General features: G+C 39.0%; 1 protein-coding gene across 18 annotated transcripts in view; it reads left to right on the top strand.

The window, feature by feature from the left end:
- The window catches only part of SYNE1 (spectrin repeat containing nuclear envelope protein 1), a 497,963-nt gene that overhangs the window by 411,659 nt on the left and 71,455 nt on the right, over positions 1–14,849 (top strand). For all 18 annotated transcript variants that reach the window (XM_061428348.1, XM_061428354.1, XM_061428353.1 and 15 more), the window contains 2 exons: positions 305–460; positions 12,455–12,613. In XM_061428348.1, coding sequence (XP_061284332.1) covers positions 305–460; positions 12,455–12,613 — 315 coding nt within the window. The remainder of the gene's footprint in view (positions 1–304; positions 461–12,454; positions 12,614–14,849) is intronic.

The following is a 14,849-nucleotide window of genomic DNA, read 5'->3' as shown; positions in this document are numbered from 1 at the left end:
GGAATGGAAAGGCAGTGACATCAAGTGCCAGTGACAAGTCACTTTCATTGTGTCCAACTCTTTGCAACCCTATGGACTGTAGCCTGCCAGACTTCTCTGTCCCTGGGATTCTCCAGGCAAGAGTACAGGGTTGATGTGCCCTCCTCCAGGGGATCAAACCCAAGCCTCATATCTGCTGCATTCCCAGATGCCACCTGGAAGCCCAGAGACATTAAGAGGGATTTCAAATACACTTGAGAAATTGGTGATGATAGATGCCCATGAGTATTCAAGTTTTGTGCTTTTCTTTAAAAAAAAAATCTAGGAATTGGAAAACACAGTTGGGAGCTGGACAGATGACTTGGCACAGCTGACACTGCTGAAGAAGGCTCTCTGTGCTTACATCAGTGCAGATGATATCTCCATCCTTAACGAACGCATGGAGCTTCTGCAGAGGCAGTGGGAAGAACTATGCCACCAGGTGAGACAAACTCTAGACACTCAGCATCCGCTCAGAAAGGCTGCAAACTAGAAGATGGTTTGAAATGTCTGTGGCTGTGTCCACATTTGGACCTGTCCCACTTGGATAGAGGAAAACTCTGGGCTTATTATGACAATGCTTCAAATTTAGACAATTATATCTTAACACTCTATTTTAAATGTATCCAAACTGGATTCTCTTGCTCTTTCTTTTACTGACTGTCAAAATATTTTGAAAAGGAAGTACAGTTATGTGGTACATGGATGTGGTTTTGCTAGGTAGGTATTGGTGGTCCCTTTCATACTTACAACAGGTAAAAAAGCATGGTTTTATTTGCAGTTTTAGCTGATGCTATGAGTGGTTTGTATGTGTATGCATGCTCAGTCACTTCAGTCGTGTCCAACTCTTTGCAACCCCATGGATCGTGGTCCACCAGCCTCCTCTGTCCATGGGATTTTCCTGGCAAGAATACTGGAGTGGGTTTCCAGTATTGCCTCCAATATTGCCTTCTCCAGGCAATATTCCTGACCCAGAGATCAAACCCATATCTCCTGCATACAGGAAGGTTCTTTACTGCTGAGCAACTGGGGAAGCTCGGTTTTGTACATTTAACATTGGAAACAGTGTCAGACTTTATTTTGGGGGGCTCCAAAATCACTGCAGATGGTGACTGCAGCCATGAAATTAAAAGACACTCACTCCTTGGAAGGAAAGTTATGACCAACCTAGATAGCATATTCAAAAGCAGAGACATTACTTTGCCAACAAAGGTCCGTCTAGTCAAGGCTATGGTTTTTCCTGGGGTCATGTATGGATGTGAGAGTTGGACTGTGAAGAAGGCTGAGTGCCGAAGAATTGATACTTTTGAACTGTGGTATTGGAGAAGACTCTTGCGAGTCCCTCGGACTGCAAGGAGATCCAACCAGTCCATTCTGAAGGAGATCCGCCCTGGGATTTCTTTGGAAGGAATGATGGTAAAGCTGAAACTCCAGTACTTTGGCCACCTCATGCAAAGAGTTGACTCATTGGAAAAGACTCTGATGCTGGGAGGGATTGGGGGCAGGAGGAGAAGGGGACGACAGAGGGTGAGATGGTTGGATGGCATCACTGACTCGATGGACATGAGTCTGAGTGAACTCCGGGAGTTGGTGATGGACAGGGAGGCCTGGTGTGCTGCGATTCATGGGGTCGCAAAAAGTTGGACACGACTGAGCAACTGATCTGATCTGATCTGATTGCTCTTGATTTATGATAGTTGTTTCCTCACAATTCATGGGTATATGACATTTTTAGCCATACTTGACTCATTTAGTAAGTGCATTCAAAGTGCATGCAGGGTAAGTCACTTCAGTTGTGTCCAACTCTTTGCAACCCTATGGACTATAGTTTACCAGGCTCCTCTGTCCATGGAGTTCTCCAGGCAAGAACACTGCAGTGGGCTGCCATGCCCTCCTCCAGGGGATCTTCCTGACCCAGGGATCGAACCTGCATGTTCTACATCATCTGCATTGGCAAGCGGGTTCTTTCCCACTAGTGCCCCTGGGAAGCCCACATTCTGTGTGCACAATACCTTAAAAGAGATCCCAGAATGGGTTTTGGTTTGGAAATGAAACTGAAAGATTGGTGGAGTGACAAGGAGTGGACACTCAAGGCAAATAGGAATAATAGAGCCCCTAAGTGAAGAATGGCTCTGACTTACGGCCTTGAGATCATACGTTTCAGGGAGCGGGAACCATGTCTGTAGGGTTCCTTACTGCACCTTCATTGCCTTGCCTGGCACAAAATAGGTTATGATGCATATTTGTTAAACGAATCAGTCACATTAATTATTGAGAATTTCACAAGCTAGAGTAGATGTCCCTACTGTGTAGTTTATCATTGAGCTGAGACTAAAATCCGTTAAAAAGAACTTATACAGTGAAGAGGAAAACCAGGTATAAGTAAAACAATATACAAAAATGTAAGCAAACTAAGGACAGTGTGGATCACAGAAGATAAAGGAAGTGCTTATTGAACTGGATGAATCTTGAATTGAGTGCTGAGATCAGAGTGGAAAAGACGGCTTGGTGTAGGGGGAAAAGTGGAGGTGTTAGACAAGTTTGGGGCTTGAAAAAGGTACAGGAATAGAGCAGAAAGAGAACCTGCTCTATTCCAACACTCCTGGCTGGAGAGAAGTAGCTGTGGGAAGGATGAACTGGAGAAAAATTCTGGAGCACACTTGGCAAATGCACACGTGCACACGTGTGTGTGTGTGTATGTGCTTTTAAAAGAAAGAATTGTAAGAGATGATTATCGTTAAGCATGTCAATGATTTGCATTCAAAATTCATTTAGTCACTTTTCCCAGGATTGTACGTTCTCATTGAACCCAGTGAGGAACTTAAATGGAGTGTGTTGATATTCGTCACACTTTATTCTTTTTTGAGTTTTCAATCCAGAATCTATACCATCTAGTAAATTAGTGTATACTTTTTAATGTAAAGATTGTATCATAGCATATATAAATAAAAGATATTTGGTGGATATAGTCATTTGAGAATGATCACAGCAATGTTAAGTTACCCTTGTGAGCTTTATTCATCCATTTTTCTTAAAACTGAGACAAGTCTAGCACTGCTTGCTGACTCAGTACTTTTTAGTAGATCATGTGAAATGAATTAGACTAGATCCATTTCTCTAGCTATTTGAGGTCTGTGAAGCTTTCAGAGAGAGAACACTTTAAATACCGGCTCCCATCACCTTCCCAAACCTACCATGAAATCCTCTACCCCAAGATCTTGCTCAGGCCATTCTTCTTGCCTAAACTTCCTGCCTAGAGTATTCATTCCTTCTTTTTTGATTTTCTAATCTATCCTCTTCTCTTGAATTCCAACACTCCTGTGATGCCACTGTTTGAGATGCTGAGACCTCTGTCTTTTCTCTGAACTCCCAACTACCTTTTCATCTATGCCATCGTGTGACAGCACACTGTTCCTTTGTTCCTCCCTTCTTCTCATTTTCTTTTTATGTTTGAAATTTGATTTGAAGACTCTGAAGCTCTTGAGGACAAACCTTTTCTTTGCATCTCCAGTACCTAGAACAGCTGAGTGTTCATTTATACTGTTGATTATCAAGATAGGATTTTAGGACATTTATTTTATTTCTTACGTTCCTCTAAATGTAGAATAATGACAAGGTTTCTGAATATTTTGGAGGGTGCGAAGATTATGAGTATGTAATACTTCTTGGCTTAGGAAGACCAGTACTATGTAGGAATACCATCATGTATAGAGGATGCTCACTTCCAGTTACAAGCTGAGCAAGTTCCAGGGATTTAATGTCCAGCACGGGGACTATAGTCAACAGACCAGATTATATACTTTAAAGTTGCTAGCAGAGTATATCTTAAGTGTTCTCGGTTCAGTTCAGTTCAGTCGCTTAGTCGTTTCCAACTCTTTGCGACCCCATGAACCGCAGCATGCCAGGCCTCCCTGTCCATCACCAACTCCCGGAGTCTACCCAAACCCATGTCTATTGAGTCGGTGATGCCATCCAACCATCTTATCCTCTGTCATCCCCTTCTCTTCCTGCCTTCAATCTTTCCCAGCATCAGGGTCTTTTCAAATGAGTCAGCTCTTTGCATCAGGTGGCCAAAGTATTGGAGTTTCAGCTTCAACATCAGTCCTTCCAATGAATATTCAGACTGATTTCCTTTAAGATTTATATAATCTTAAAACATAAAACATAAAAGTTAGGTTGTAAAATTAACTTAACATAAAAGTTATGTTGTAAAATTACTCAGCAGACTTACATATAGCTAGGCAACAGTCTGTTTAAAAATACATTTTGAAAGTGCCTGTTGATCATATAACATTCTGTGAAGAGACTAATACCTTGCACCTGTGAGTAGACTAAGACAAGTAAAAAAAAAAAAAAAGAGGAAGCAGAAACAGTGTTTCTAGAAACCTTCTATATTGAACATCTTAAGGCCTGAAGCTGAAGCATGCCCTTCTCACATTGCTTCAGTCTAAAGATTCCCTTGTAGCTCAGTCAATAAAGTGTCTACTTGCAATGCAGGAGACCCAGGTTTGATTCTTGGGTTGGGAAGATCCCCTGGAGAAGGAAATGGCTACCCACTCCAGTATTCTTGCCTGGAGAATCCCATGGACAGAGGAGTCTGGCAGCCTAGAGTCTATGGGTTTGCAAGAGTCAGACACGACTGAGTGGCTGAGCACAGCACACAAACAATTAAATCAGCAAAAGTTTAGTCATGTGTATTCATACCAAAGTTGCCAGGATATAGCCGGAAGGAGAAGTGTAGACCAGTTACTACTTCTTGAGTTAGTATTTCCGGAGAACTTCTGTCAAGCATGCAACCACAAAAGGAAATGAGCTTGTGCCTATGTCTCATTTTAAAAAGTTAAAAACTTAAGTGAAGCAAGGCATAATCCCCTTGTTAAAGACCAAGTAGTGTGTTCACATTCCAATGAAAGCAACTGGTGAGAAGTACGATCTGACTGGGGCTCCAGACGAGGAGGAGAGGGCCGCCCTGTGCGTGACCACTGCAGAGTTGAGGTAACGGAAAAGTGTCCTGCCTTCAAGTAGAGCCCCGGAAAGGACTGTTGTGCCTGTGGATAGTCATGGCTTCTGTTTGCTTTCATTCCTGCCTTGGTTTGTAGAGCTGTGTGTAATTCCAGCTGAGATTTAAATATATCATCATTGTCATTGCTCGGTGTTCTTTCAGATTGTCATGGTAAAAATATCTGAAGCAGAAGAGGATGTGTTTCCTGTTCAGCTGCCTCCCGCTCTGGAGGTTTTAGCTGGTGTTTGTCAGCTGTTGGCAGTGCAATGTGTTTAAACCCTTGAGAAAACACAAATATGTGCTAAACTGATAAATAAGTTGAGGGCTTCCACTGAGCTCAAAGGAAAAACCAAAAGGAAAATGCTGTCCCCATTATTAATGTAAATCTTTTGAAAAGCTTTTGGCACCAGTTTGTAACCAGTGTTTATGGCCTACCTGTTCCTTCTTTCAACTGCTATTCTGTCTAAGCAAGTAAAATGAAAATAACACTTGCATGGTGTGTGAAAAAACTAGAAACATGTATTCAAGCTGCTTCATGAATACATGCATGTCAAAGAGAAAAAAGTGTTAAAACGCAAATTTCGTATATAGTTGTACTACTAGTAGTAACAGTAGTTAAGTAGACTTAACTTTTGTTGGGCTTCTCTGAGGGCTCACGTGGTAAAGTATCCACCTGCAGTGCAGGAGACGCTGGAGACTTGGGTTCAATCCCAGGATTGGGAAGATCCCCCAGAGGAGGGCATGGCAACCCACTCTAGTATTCTTGCTCGGAAAATCTCATGGACAGAGGAGCTTGGTGGTCTATGATCCATGGTGTTGCAAAGAATTGGACACGACTGAAGTGACTGAGCATTTAACTTTTGTTAGCTCTTTAAGATCTACTGGTCACTTTCTTGAATTATTTTCTTCTTTGAAGAATAGATTTTATTATGAGCCTCCAGTGTTCCAGTACATAAGACATTTCATATAGCAGACACATGTTTACTGCAAACCATAGACATTTAGTGAAATTTGGGACAAATGGAAGATTAATTTACAAACAGTGAAAATAAAGCTTAAGAAAGATGAATAATCTTGCCCTGGTCATAATCTGTAGTAAGTGATAGAGATTGTTTTTGAATCTCATCTGCCTCTGGTATTTGATCATAACATTATATTGCAACATGTATCAAAAACTCAAGCTTTACTGGTCAACGTGGCCCTCAAATGTGTCTAACCTCCTCTCTCCCTGTCTCTGAAAAGAGGGTAGGTATTATCCTCTTTTAACCTAATAGCTACCTCTCAAAGAGGTAGATAATATTTTCTGTTGTGTGATTGTCTTCCCTGAAGTGTTGTTGCTAAAAGCCCTAGAATTTATTCTTGCCCATGGCCAGGATATGAGGGAAGACTCAGAGGCACTACACATAGCAGAGCTACACATCGTCTGAAGTCTGAAGGGCAGGGATTTCTAACTTTGTATGGAAAACAGTTCCTTTGGGCATTTTCAACTATGAAAATATAGTTTCAGCTTGGATAGCAGTCAAAGCAAAAATTGTAATATTAGTATGATTCTGATATTCTGTGAATGAAAAAGAAAGTTATATACACCAGAAAGTTCAAAATCTTAGCATTCCAGCAGATGGAAATACACTCTGCTGTCAGAGGTTGAGAGGAAAATGGTGCTGGAGGAATCGTGCTCTTCAGGACTGTCTTGGTAGAACTTGATATAGGTGAAATTTGTGTCTAAAACTTTTAATCTGTGTTTTCTTTTTTCCATTCCCATCAATACCCACAAGTAAATGCACTGTTGTTCTGCCTTGAGGAAAAATTAATGGTAAACTGAATTATACCAATGGGGAAATACTTAATAGATTCATCCGTGTCACCTCTACCCAGAGAAATTTTTATTTTAAAATATCATGTTAACTCAAAAGAGTGAATTTCTAATGGTAACATTTCAAAAATTATGGCAGGTTGTGGGGTTTGCTCTCTAGGCAGATCACTAAGCTGGACCTGGCATGAATATCCTGGGCTTATAGTCTAATTTCCAACTTTTTTTTTTTTTTTTTTTTTTGAGAAAACTTCTTCAGTATCTTTGTTCAACTGTTTTTTAAATGGAAATATAGTTAATTTACAGTGTTGTGTTAGTTTCAGGTTTTCAGGACAGTGATTCAGAATATGTGTGTGTGTGTGTGTGTGTATATATAATTTTCAGATTATTTTCCATTATCAGTTATTATAAGATTGAATATAGTTCTGTGTGCTATACAGTAGGGCATTGTCAGTTATCTATTTTATATATAGTACTGTTTATATGTTAGTTCCCTGCCCTCAGTCACTGTTTCCTTTGGTAACCATAAGTTTGTTTTCTATGTCTGTTAATCTACTTTTGTTCTGTAAATAAAATCATTTATGTTATTTTTTTTTAGATTCCACATATAAGTGGTATCATATAATATTTTCCTTTCTGTGACTTACTTCACTTAATATGATAATCTCTAAACCCATTCATGTTACTTCAAAGTCATTATTTGATTATCTTTTATGGCTAAGAATAATTCATCTGTTGATGAACGCTTAGGTTGCTTCTATGTCTTGGCTATTCTAAATAGTGCTGCTTTGGACATAGGGGTACATTTATCTTTTCGAATTACATCTATGCCCAGAAGTAGAGTTGCAGGATCATACAACAACTCGGTTTTTAGTTTTGAAAGAACCTCCATACTGTTCTCCGTAGTGGCTATACCAATTTACATTCCCACCAGCAGTGTAGGAAGGATCCTTTTCCATGCTTTCTCTAGCATTTATTATTTGTGAACTTTTTGATGATAGTCATTCTGACAAGTATGAGTTGTTACCTCATTGAAGTTTTAATTTGCCTTTCTCTAACAATTAGTGATATGGAACATTTTTCATATGCCTGTCAGTCATCTGTATGTCTTCTGTAGAGAAATGTCTATTTAGATCTTCTGCTCATTTGTTGATTGAGTTTCTTTCTTTCTTTTTTTTTTTTTAATTGAGCTGTGTGAGCTGGTCGTATATTTTGGAAATGAATCCCTTGTCAGTTGCCTTGTTTACAAATATTTTCTTCTGTTCTGTAGGTTGCCTTTTCATTTTGTTTATGGTTTTCTTTGCTGTGCAAAAGCTCTTAAGTTTAGTTAGGTCCCATTTGTTTATTTTTGTTTTTATTTCCATTACTCTATGAGATGGATCAAAAAAAATATTGCTGGAATTTATGTCAGTAAGTGTTCCACCTGTGTTTTCCTCCAGGTGTTTTTATAGTATTTAGTTTTACATTTAGGTCTTTAATCCATTTTGAGTTGATTTTTGTAGACAGTGTTAGAGAATGTTCTAATTTCATTCCATGTAGCTGCCCAATTTTCCCATCAACATTTATTGAAAAACTGTCTTTTCTCCACTGTATATTCTTGCCTCCTCTGTTGTAGATTAATTGACCATAGGTGCATGGGTTTATTTCTGGGCTTTCATTGAACCATGTGCCTGTTTTTGTGCCAGTACCATACTGTTTTCATTACTGTAGCTTTGTAGTATAGTCTGAAGTCAGACGGCCTGATTCTTTCAGCTTTGTTTTTGTTTCTCAAGATTTCTTTGACTGTTCAGTCTTTTGTGTTTCCATACAAATTTTGAAATTTTTTGTTCCTGCCATTGGTGATTTGATACAGATTACATTGACTCTGTCAATTGTGTTGAATAGTATGGTGATTTTAACAATATTGATTCTTCCAATCCAAGAACACAGTATTTTTTTTGCATCTCTTTGTATAGTCTTCAATCTCCATCAGCATCTTACAATTTTCAGAGTACAGATCTTTTGCTTCCTTATGAAGGTTTATTCCTAGGTATTTTATTCTTTTTCATGTGATTAGCTCCCATTCTTTTCTAAGAGACAGAATCACAGAGATTTGGGGCTGTAAGGAACCTTGAATATTATTTACCTAATCAATAACAGAGCCAGCCCTCACAGAACTGCTAACTAGGAAGTGTGTAACACCTTAGAAATATTTTCACATTCATTTGAAAAAGAAAATTCATTAAATAATCATTGAAAAGTAAAATAAATCTATGGAAAAATGGCATATAGGTATTAAAGCAAAATGTAGCAAAATGTGAACAGTTTTAGTCTACGGAATATGTCATAGCTGTTTACCACACAATTCCTTCAACTTTTCTGTATGTCTGATGTTTTTCATAATAAAATGTTAGTGTAAAAAGGAAAATTGAGAGGTAAGTGTTTAATGCAGTGAGATGAATGGCAGAAGTCTAGCATTATCAACTTGACTGTACGGAATGTCTGCTAAAGTGGATCATCTTCTTGCCACTCAAATAACATTGTATTTTACTAACATGCAGTTTAACTCAACTAGAAGCATTCCATAGTATCTTAGCCGGTACTGCAAAGACAAGAGTATTATGAAGTCAGAAAAGTTTAGAATTCTCAAAAGGATCATTCTAGTCCTAAAAATAAGAAAATAAATCCATTGTATCTACAATGTATAAGGAACAAAAAAAAGTCAGTAATAAAAAAAAAAAATTAAGAAATGGGCATGGAATTTGACCAGACAGTTCTCCAAAGAAGTCATACGAATGGTCAAGAATATGAAAAGATTCTCCATATCATTAGCCTTCAGGGAAATGCAAATCAAAACCACAGTGAAATATCACTTTATATCCACTAGGATGCCTGTAATCCAAAAGACAGATAATAACAGATATTGGTGAGGATGTGAAGAAATTGGAGCCCTACTGAGAGTGGGAATGTAAAATGGTATAGGCATTTAGAAAACAATCTGTAGTGTTACTGTACAACTCAGCAAGTCTACTTCTGGGTATACACCCCCAAAGAAATGAAATTTATGTCCAGACAAACACTTGCACTCAAATGTTCATAGCAGTGTTATTCATAACAGCCCAAAAGCAGACACAACTCACATGTTCATTGGTAGACGAATTGAAAAATAAAATGTGCTACGTGCTGTGCTTTAGTCACTCAGTCGTGTCCAGCTCTTTGTGACACCATGGACTGTAGCCTGCCAGGCTTCTCTGTCCATGGAGATTCTGCAGACAAGAATACTGGAGTGGGTTGCCATGGCCTCCTCCAGGGGATCTTCCCAACGCATGGATCGAACCCAGGTCTCCTGCATTGCAGGCAGATTCTTTATCATCTGAGCAACAAGGGAATCCCCAAAAATGTGCTATCAGTTCAGTTCAGTTCAGTTCAGTCGCTCAGTCCTGTCTGACTCTTAGCAACCCCATGAATCGCAGCACGCCAGGCCTCCCTGTCCATCACCAACCCCCGGAGTTCACCCAAATTCATGTCCATCGAGTCGGTAATGCCATCCAGCCATCTCATCCTCTGTCATCCCCTTCTCCTCCTGCCCTCAATCCCTCCCAGCATCAGAGCCTTTTCCAATGAGTCAACTCTTCGCATGAGGTGGCCAAAGTACTGGAGTTTCAGCTTTAGCATCATTCCTTCCAAAGAACACCCAGGGCTGATCTCGTTTAGAATGGACTGGTTGGATCTCCTTGCAGTCCAAGGGACTCTCAAGAGTCTTCTCCAGCACCACAGTTCAAAAGCATCAGTTCTTCGGCACTCAGCTTTCTTCACAGTCCAACTCTCACATCCATACATGACCACTGGAAGAACCAACCATAGCCTTGACTAGACAGACCTTTGTTGGCAAAGTAATGTCTCTGCTTTTGAATATGCTATCTAGGTTGGTCATAACTTGCCTTCCAAGGAGTAAGCGTCTTTTAATTTCATGGCTGCAGTCACCATCTGGAGTGATTTTGGAGCCCCCAAAAATAAAGTCTGACACTGTTTCCACTGTTTCCCCATCTATTTCCCATGAAGTGATGGGACCAGATGCCATGATCTTCATTTTCTGAATGTTGAGCTTGAAGCCAAATTTTTCACTCTCCTCTTTCACTTTCATCAAGAGGTTTTTAGTTCCTCTTCACTTTCTGCCATTAGGGTGGTGTCATCTGTATATCTGAGGTGATTGATATTTCTCCCAGCAATCTTGATTCCAGCTTGTGCTTCTTCCAGCCCAGCGTTTCTCATGATGTACTCTGCATAGAAGTTAAATAAGCAGAGTGACAATATACAGCCTTGACGTACTCCTTTTCGTGTTTGGAACCAGTCTGTTGTTCCATGTCCAGTTCTAAGTATTGCTTCCTGACCTGCAAATAGGATTCTCAAGAGGCAGGTCAGGTGGTCTGGTATTCCCGTCTCTTTCAGAATTCTCCACAGTTTTTTGTGATCCACACAGTCAAAGGCTTTGGCATAGTCAAGAAAGCAGAAATAGATGTTTTTCTGGAACTCTCTTGCTTTTTCAATGATCCAGCAGATGTTGGCAATTTGATCTCTGGTTCCTCTGCCTTTTCTAAAACCAGCTTGAACATCTGGAAGTTCATGGTTCACGTATTGCTGAAGCCTGGCTTGGAGAATTTTGAGCATTACTTTTCTAGTGTGTGAGATGAGTGCAATTGTGCGGTAGTTTGAGCGTTCTTTGGGATTGGAATGAAAATGACCTTTTCCAGTCCTGTGGCCACTGCTGAGTTTTCCAAATTTGCTAGAAAGTAGATTAAGGTTGGGAGGAAGATGCTGGGGTAGGCAAGGGAGTGAGTTCTGATGGGTACGGAGTGGGACAGGGGCCGGGTGTTGTACTGATGACAATCTTACAACATTGATTGTGCTGGTAGTTGTAAAACTCTGTTAATAAACGAAAAAACCACTGAGTTGTACACTTTATAAACAGACAAATTGTATGGTGTGGAAATTACATCTCAGTAAGGCTGTTATATGAAAAAGAAACAAGGATACATAAATAAAAAAGAAAACCAGCAGGGATATAAAAGAATTTGCTCAAAGTAAAGTGATCAGGATAGAGCTGATCAGGAACTGAGCTCTCCCACTGTGTCCCTTGGTCCACCCTCTTTAGACACCTGACGCTCAACTTTCCTTCCTTCCTTTCTTCCCTATTTTTCTTTCTTTTCCCTTTTCCTTCCTTCTTTTGTCTTTTCTTTTTTTCCTGCCCATCCCCTTCCCCCTTTTCTTATTCTTTTCTTCTTTCTTGTTTATGTATATATTTTTAGTTATAGTACATTCAGTAATCCCGTATCATAGCTACAGAACCAACTATAGTGAGAAACTGGATTGTTCAGAACCTTTTATAAGAGAACGGGCATGTGGCTCTTGGGAGGGAAGTAGAGGATTCAGTGTCTCCCACTCATACTTAATAGCAAATCCTGGTTGTGAAACTCACTAGGCTAGAGCAGTGTCCTGGGCCTGAGCCTCCGGGAACAGTGGCCTAAAGAGATGCACGACCAGTGCTTGTCTTAGGCCACCCAACAAACTTCGTTTGCTTCTTCCCTCAGGCTATGAGTTCCACTCTGATTATCCTGTTGCGTTTTCTCCCACTTTGAACTTTTCAGCTCTCCTTAAGGCGACAGCAAGTAAGTGAGAGGCTGAACGAGTGGGCCGTCTTCAGTGAAAAGAACAAGGAGCTTTGCGAATGGCTGACTCAGATGGAAAGCAAGGTCTCTCAGAATGGAGACATTCTCATTGAAGAAATGATTGAGAAGCTCAGGAAGGTAACAGATGTGTGGCTACGTGTGTTTTACTCTTCTAGTGTTTAGGCGTTGGTACGAAGATGGCCTCACTCCTGGTTACTTTCCCGACAAAGGAGCACTCTGTTACAAACACTTCTTGACATAAAATTAATGTGCCTGGAAAGGCTTCTTTGACATATAAATTATATTGAATATTTTCAGTTTGTGATGAAATAGATTGTCTGCTGATAGATAACGCTCAGTTTTTGGATTTTATCTGCCTGTTCAGTAGGAATTATTTATGTGTATTAGTTTTCTTTGTTTTTAATCAGAGTATAATTGATTTATTGTTTGTTTTTAAAGAGGTAAAAATCACTAGAGAGGAACTAAAAGAAAAAATTCCTAGGATCCATTAAACTGGCATTTTCTCTATAAAACATGATTTATAGACAGTTACAGAAATGAGGACTTTTCTGGGCATTTTAGCTTCATATTAATTTCAAGGTATATATGATGATGAGAGTATATTTTTATGTTCAAATGCATCCAGAATGTTTTTAATGTCTATATAGGATTGGTCAGATTTAATAGCATTTTAAAAGGTTTTTGATGGTTCCAGTGGTGTTTCCACACTGCATTTGAACAATTAATCATTTAAATTTTATATTTCTCTTAAGCACATATTGCCATCTGAAATACAGTACATGTTCCTGATTTACTTGTTTGTTATCTGTCTACCCTGGAAGCCCCACTGGCCTGTAAGCTTTATGGGAACAGGAACTTCGTCAGTTTTGTTCACTGCTGTAGCTCCTGACTTCTCAGAAGTACTCAGCCATTATTTATTGAATAAATGGACAATAGCTTCACTCATTCTTAAAAAATATATAAATAAGTATTAGGAAAAATTCCCTTTGTCTATGAAGTTATATATATTATATGTTGTCTTTCGGAATTGTATTTTTTTTTTTCTCTATGGGTGTGCACAGGCACATATACAGAAAAACAAAAACTCTGAAGCCAAGATGTGATATTAATAACTTTATAGGTTTACACTTAAAAGTGCAAGTTCTAAGCATCAGCATTTCTATTGGGTCCGAATAGCCCAATAGAACATCTTATGGAAAAACCCAAAAGAACTTTTTGATTAACCCAATGTATTTAATATTGTAAAGCTTTAAAATGTGGACTGAGACAATACATATTTCATTTAAGCGTCTGTAACAGTTCTACCCTTTGCTGGTTTATGGGTGTCAGAGAACGTTCTATTAGACATGATTTTATAGGTTTTATAGTGAAAGTTGCTATAGAATAAATTTTGACCAAGCGTATTTATACTCCAATTGATTTTATCATGAAATTTAAGATCCATGTTTTGGGGGGTATGGAAAAAACCGTCTCTTGAGCAAAATGCAAGCGTAATTTAAAATTTAGAAAAACTGTACCTTGACACACAGATGATTTTGTTATACTGTTTAGTAACCTTTAAAATATGGACTATACCATTTTGTATATATATATATAATTATGGACTCTAAAAACGTTTTCATGAGCTTGCACTATGTGGTGTCTCTTTTGTAAAGAAAAATAATAGTCTTGGTAATTTTTTCAACTTAGGATAAAGAAATTAATAAACAGACTGTAACTATGATGTGGGTACCTACTGGCCTTAACACTCAACATTTTGCTTTAAAAAACAACCTAGGCAGATTCTTTTACTATAAATACTGTTCTAGGGTTGGAGTAATTCCATTGAATTAAACGTTTCTCAGTAAAATAATCTCAAATTTGTAATGGCATATTGTAACTATTAACAAGCATTTATTTCATTGGTCTTTGACTCCCACAAGGTTGAAGTAACATAGAAAGGTGAGTGGGTGGGGTACTGAGTCTGAGGACAGCATTCAACCCTGAATAGAATGAAGTTTCACTGGCTCCTCCTGTTCTTTGGGGGCCCTTTTTACTGACTTGAAAAGGTAGCCCTGTTCCCAAGGTAATTTTAGAGCAATAGAAGGCTAAAATACCCATATCCTTATAATACCTGTGTTTGTATATTATTTTCATGAGAAAATATTTGCTGCCTGCCTAACAGAAGCTTAAACCAAAAATGAAAAAGTTGATTCTAAATTTTGGATGCTGTCACTATGGCAAGAAACTCAGAGGACCATTGGTCCAGAGGCTGGGGGGGAGGGAAGAGGGGACAGATAGGGGTCAAGAGGAGATGGCCTTTATCATCCCTTTAATCATACTGTTCAGTGGTCTATCTCAGTGACCTTACTGT

This window comes from Bos javanicus, chromosome 9, assembly GCF_032452875.1.
Source record: "Bos javanicus breed banteng chromosome 9, ARS-OSU_banteng_1.0, whole genome shotgun sequence".
NCBI lineage: Eukaryota > Metazoa > Chordata > Mammalia > Artiodactyla > Bovidae > Bos > Bos javanicus.
This window is presented reverse-complemented; position numbering and strand designations above follow the sequence as displayed.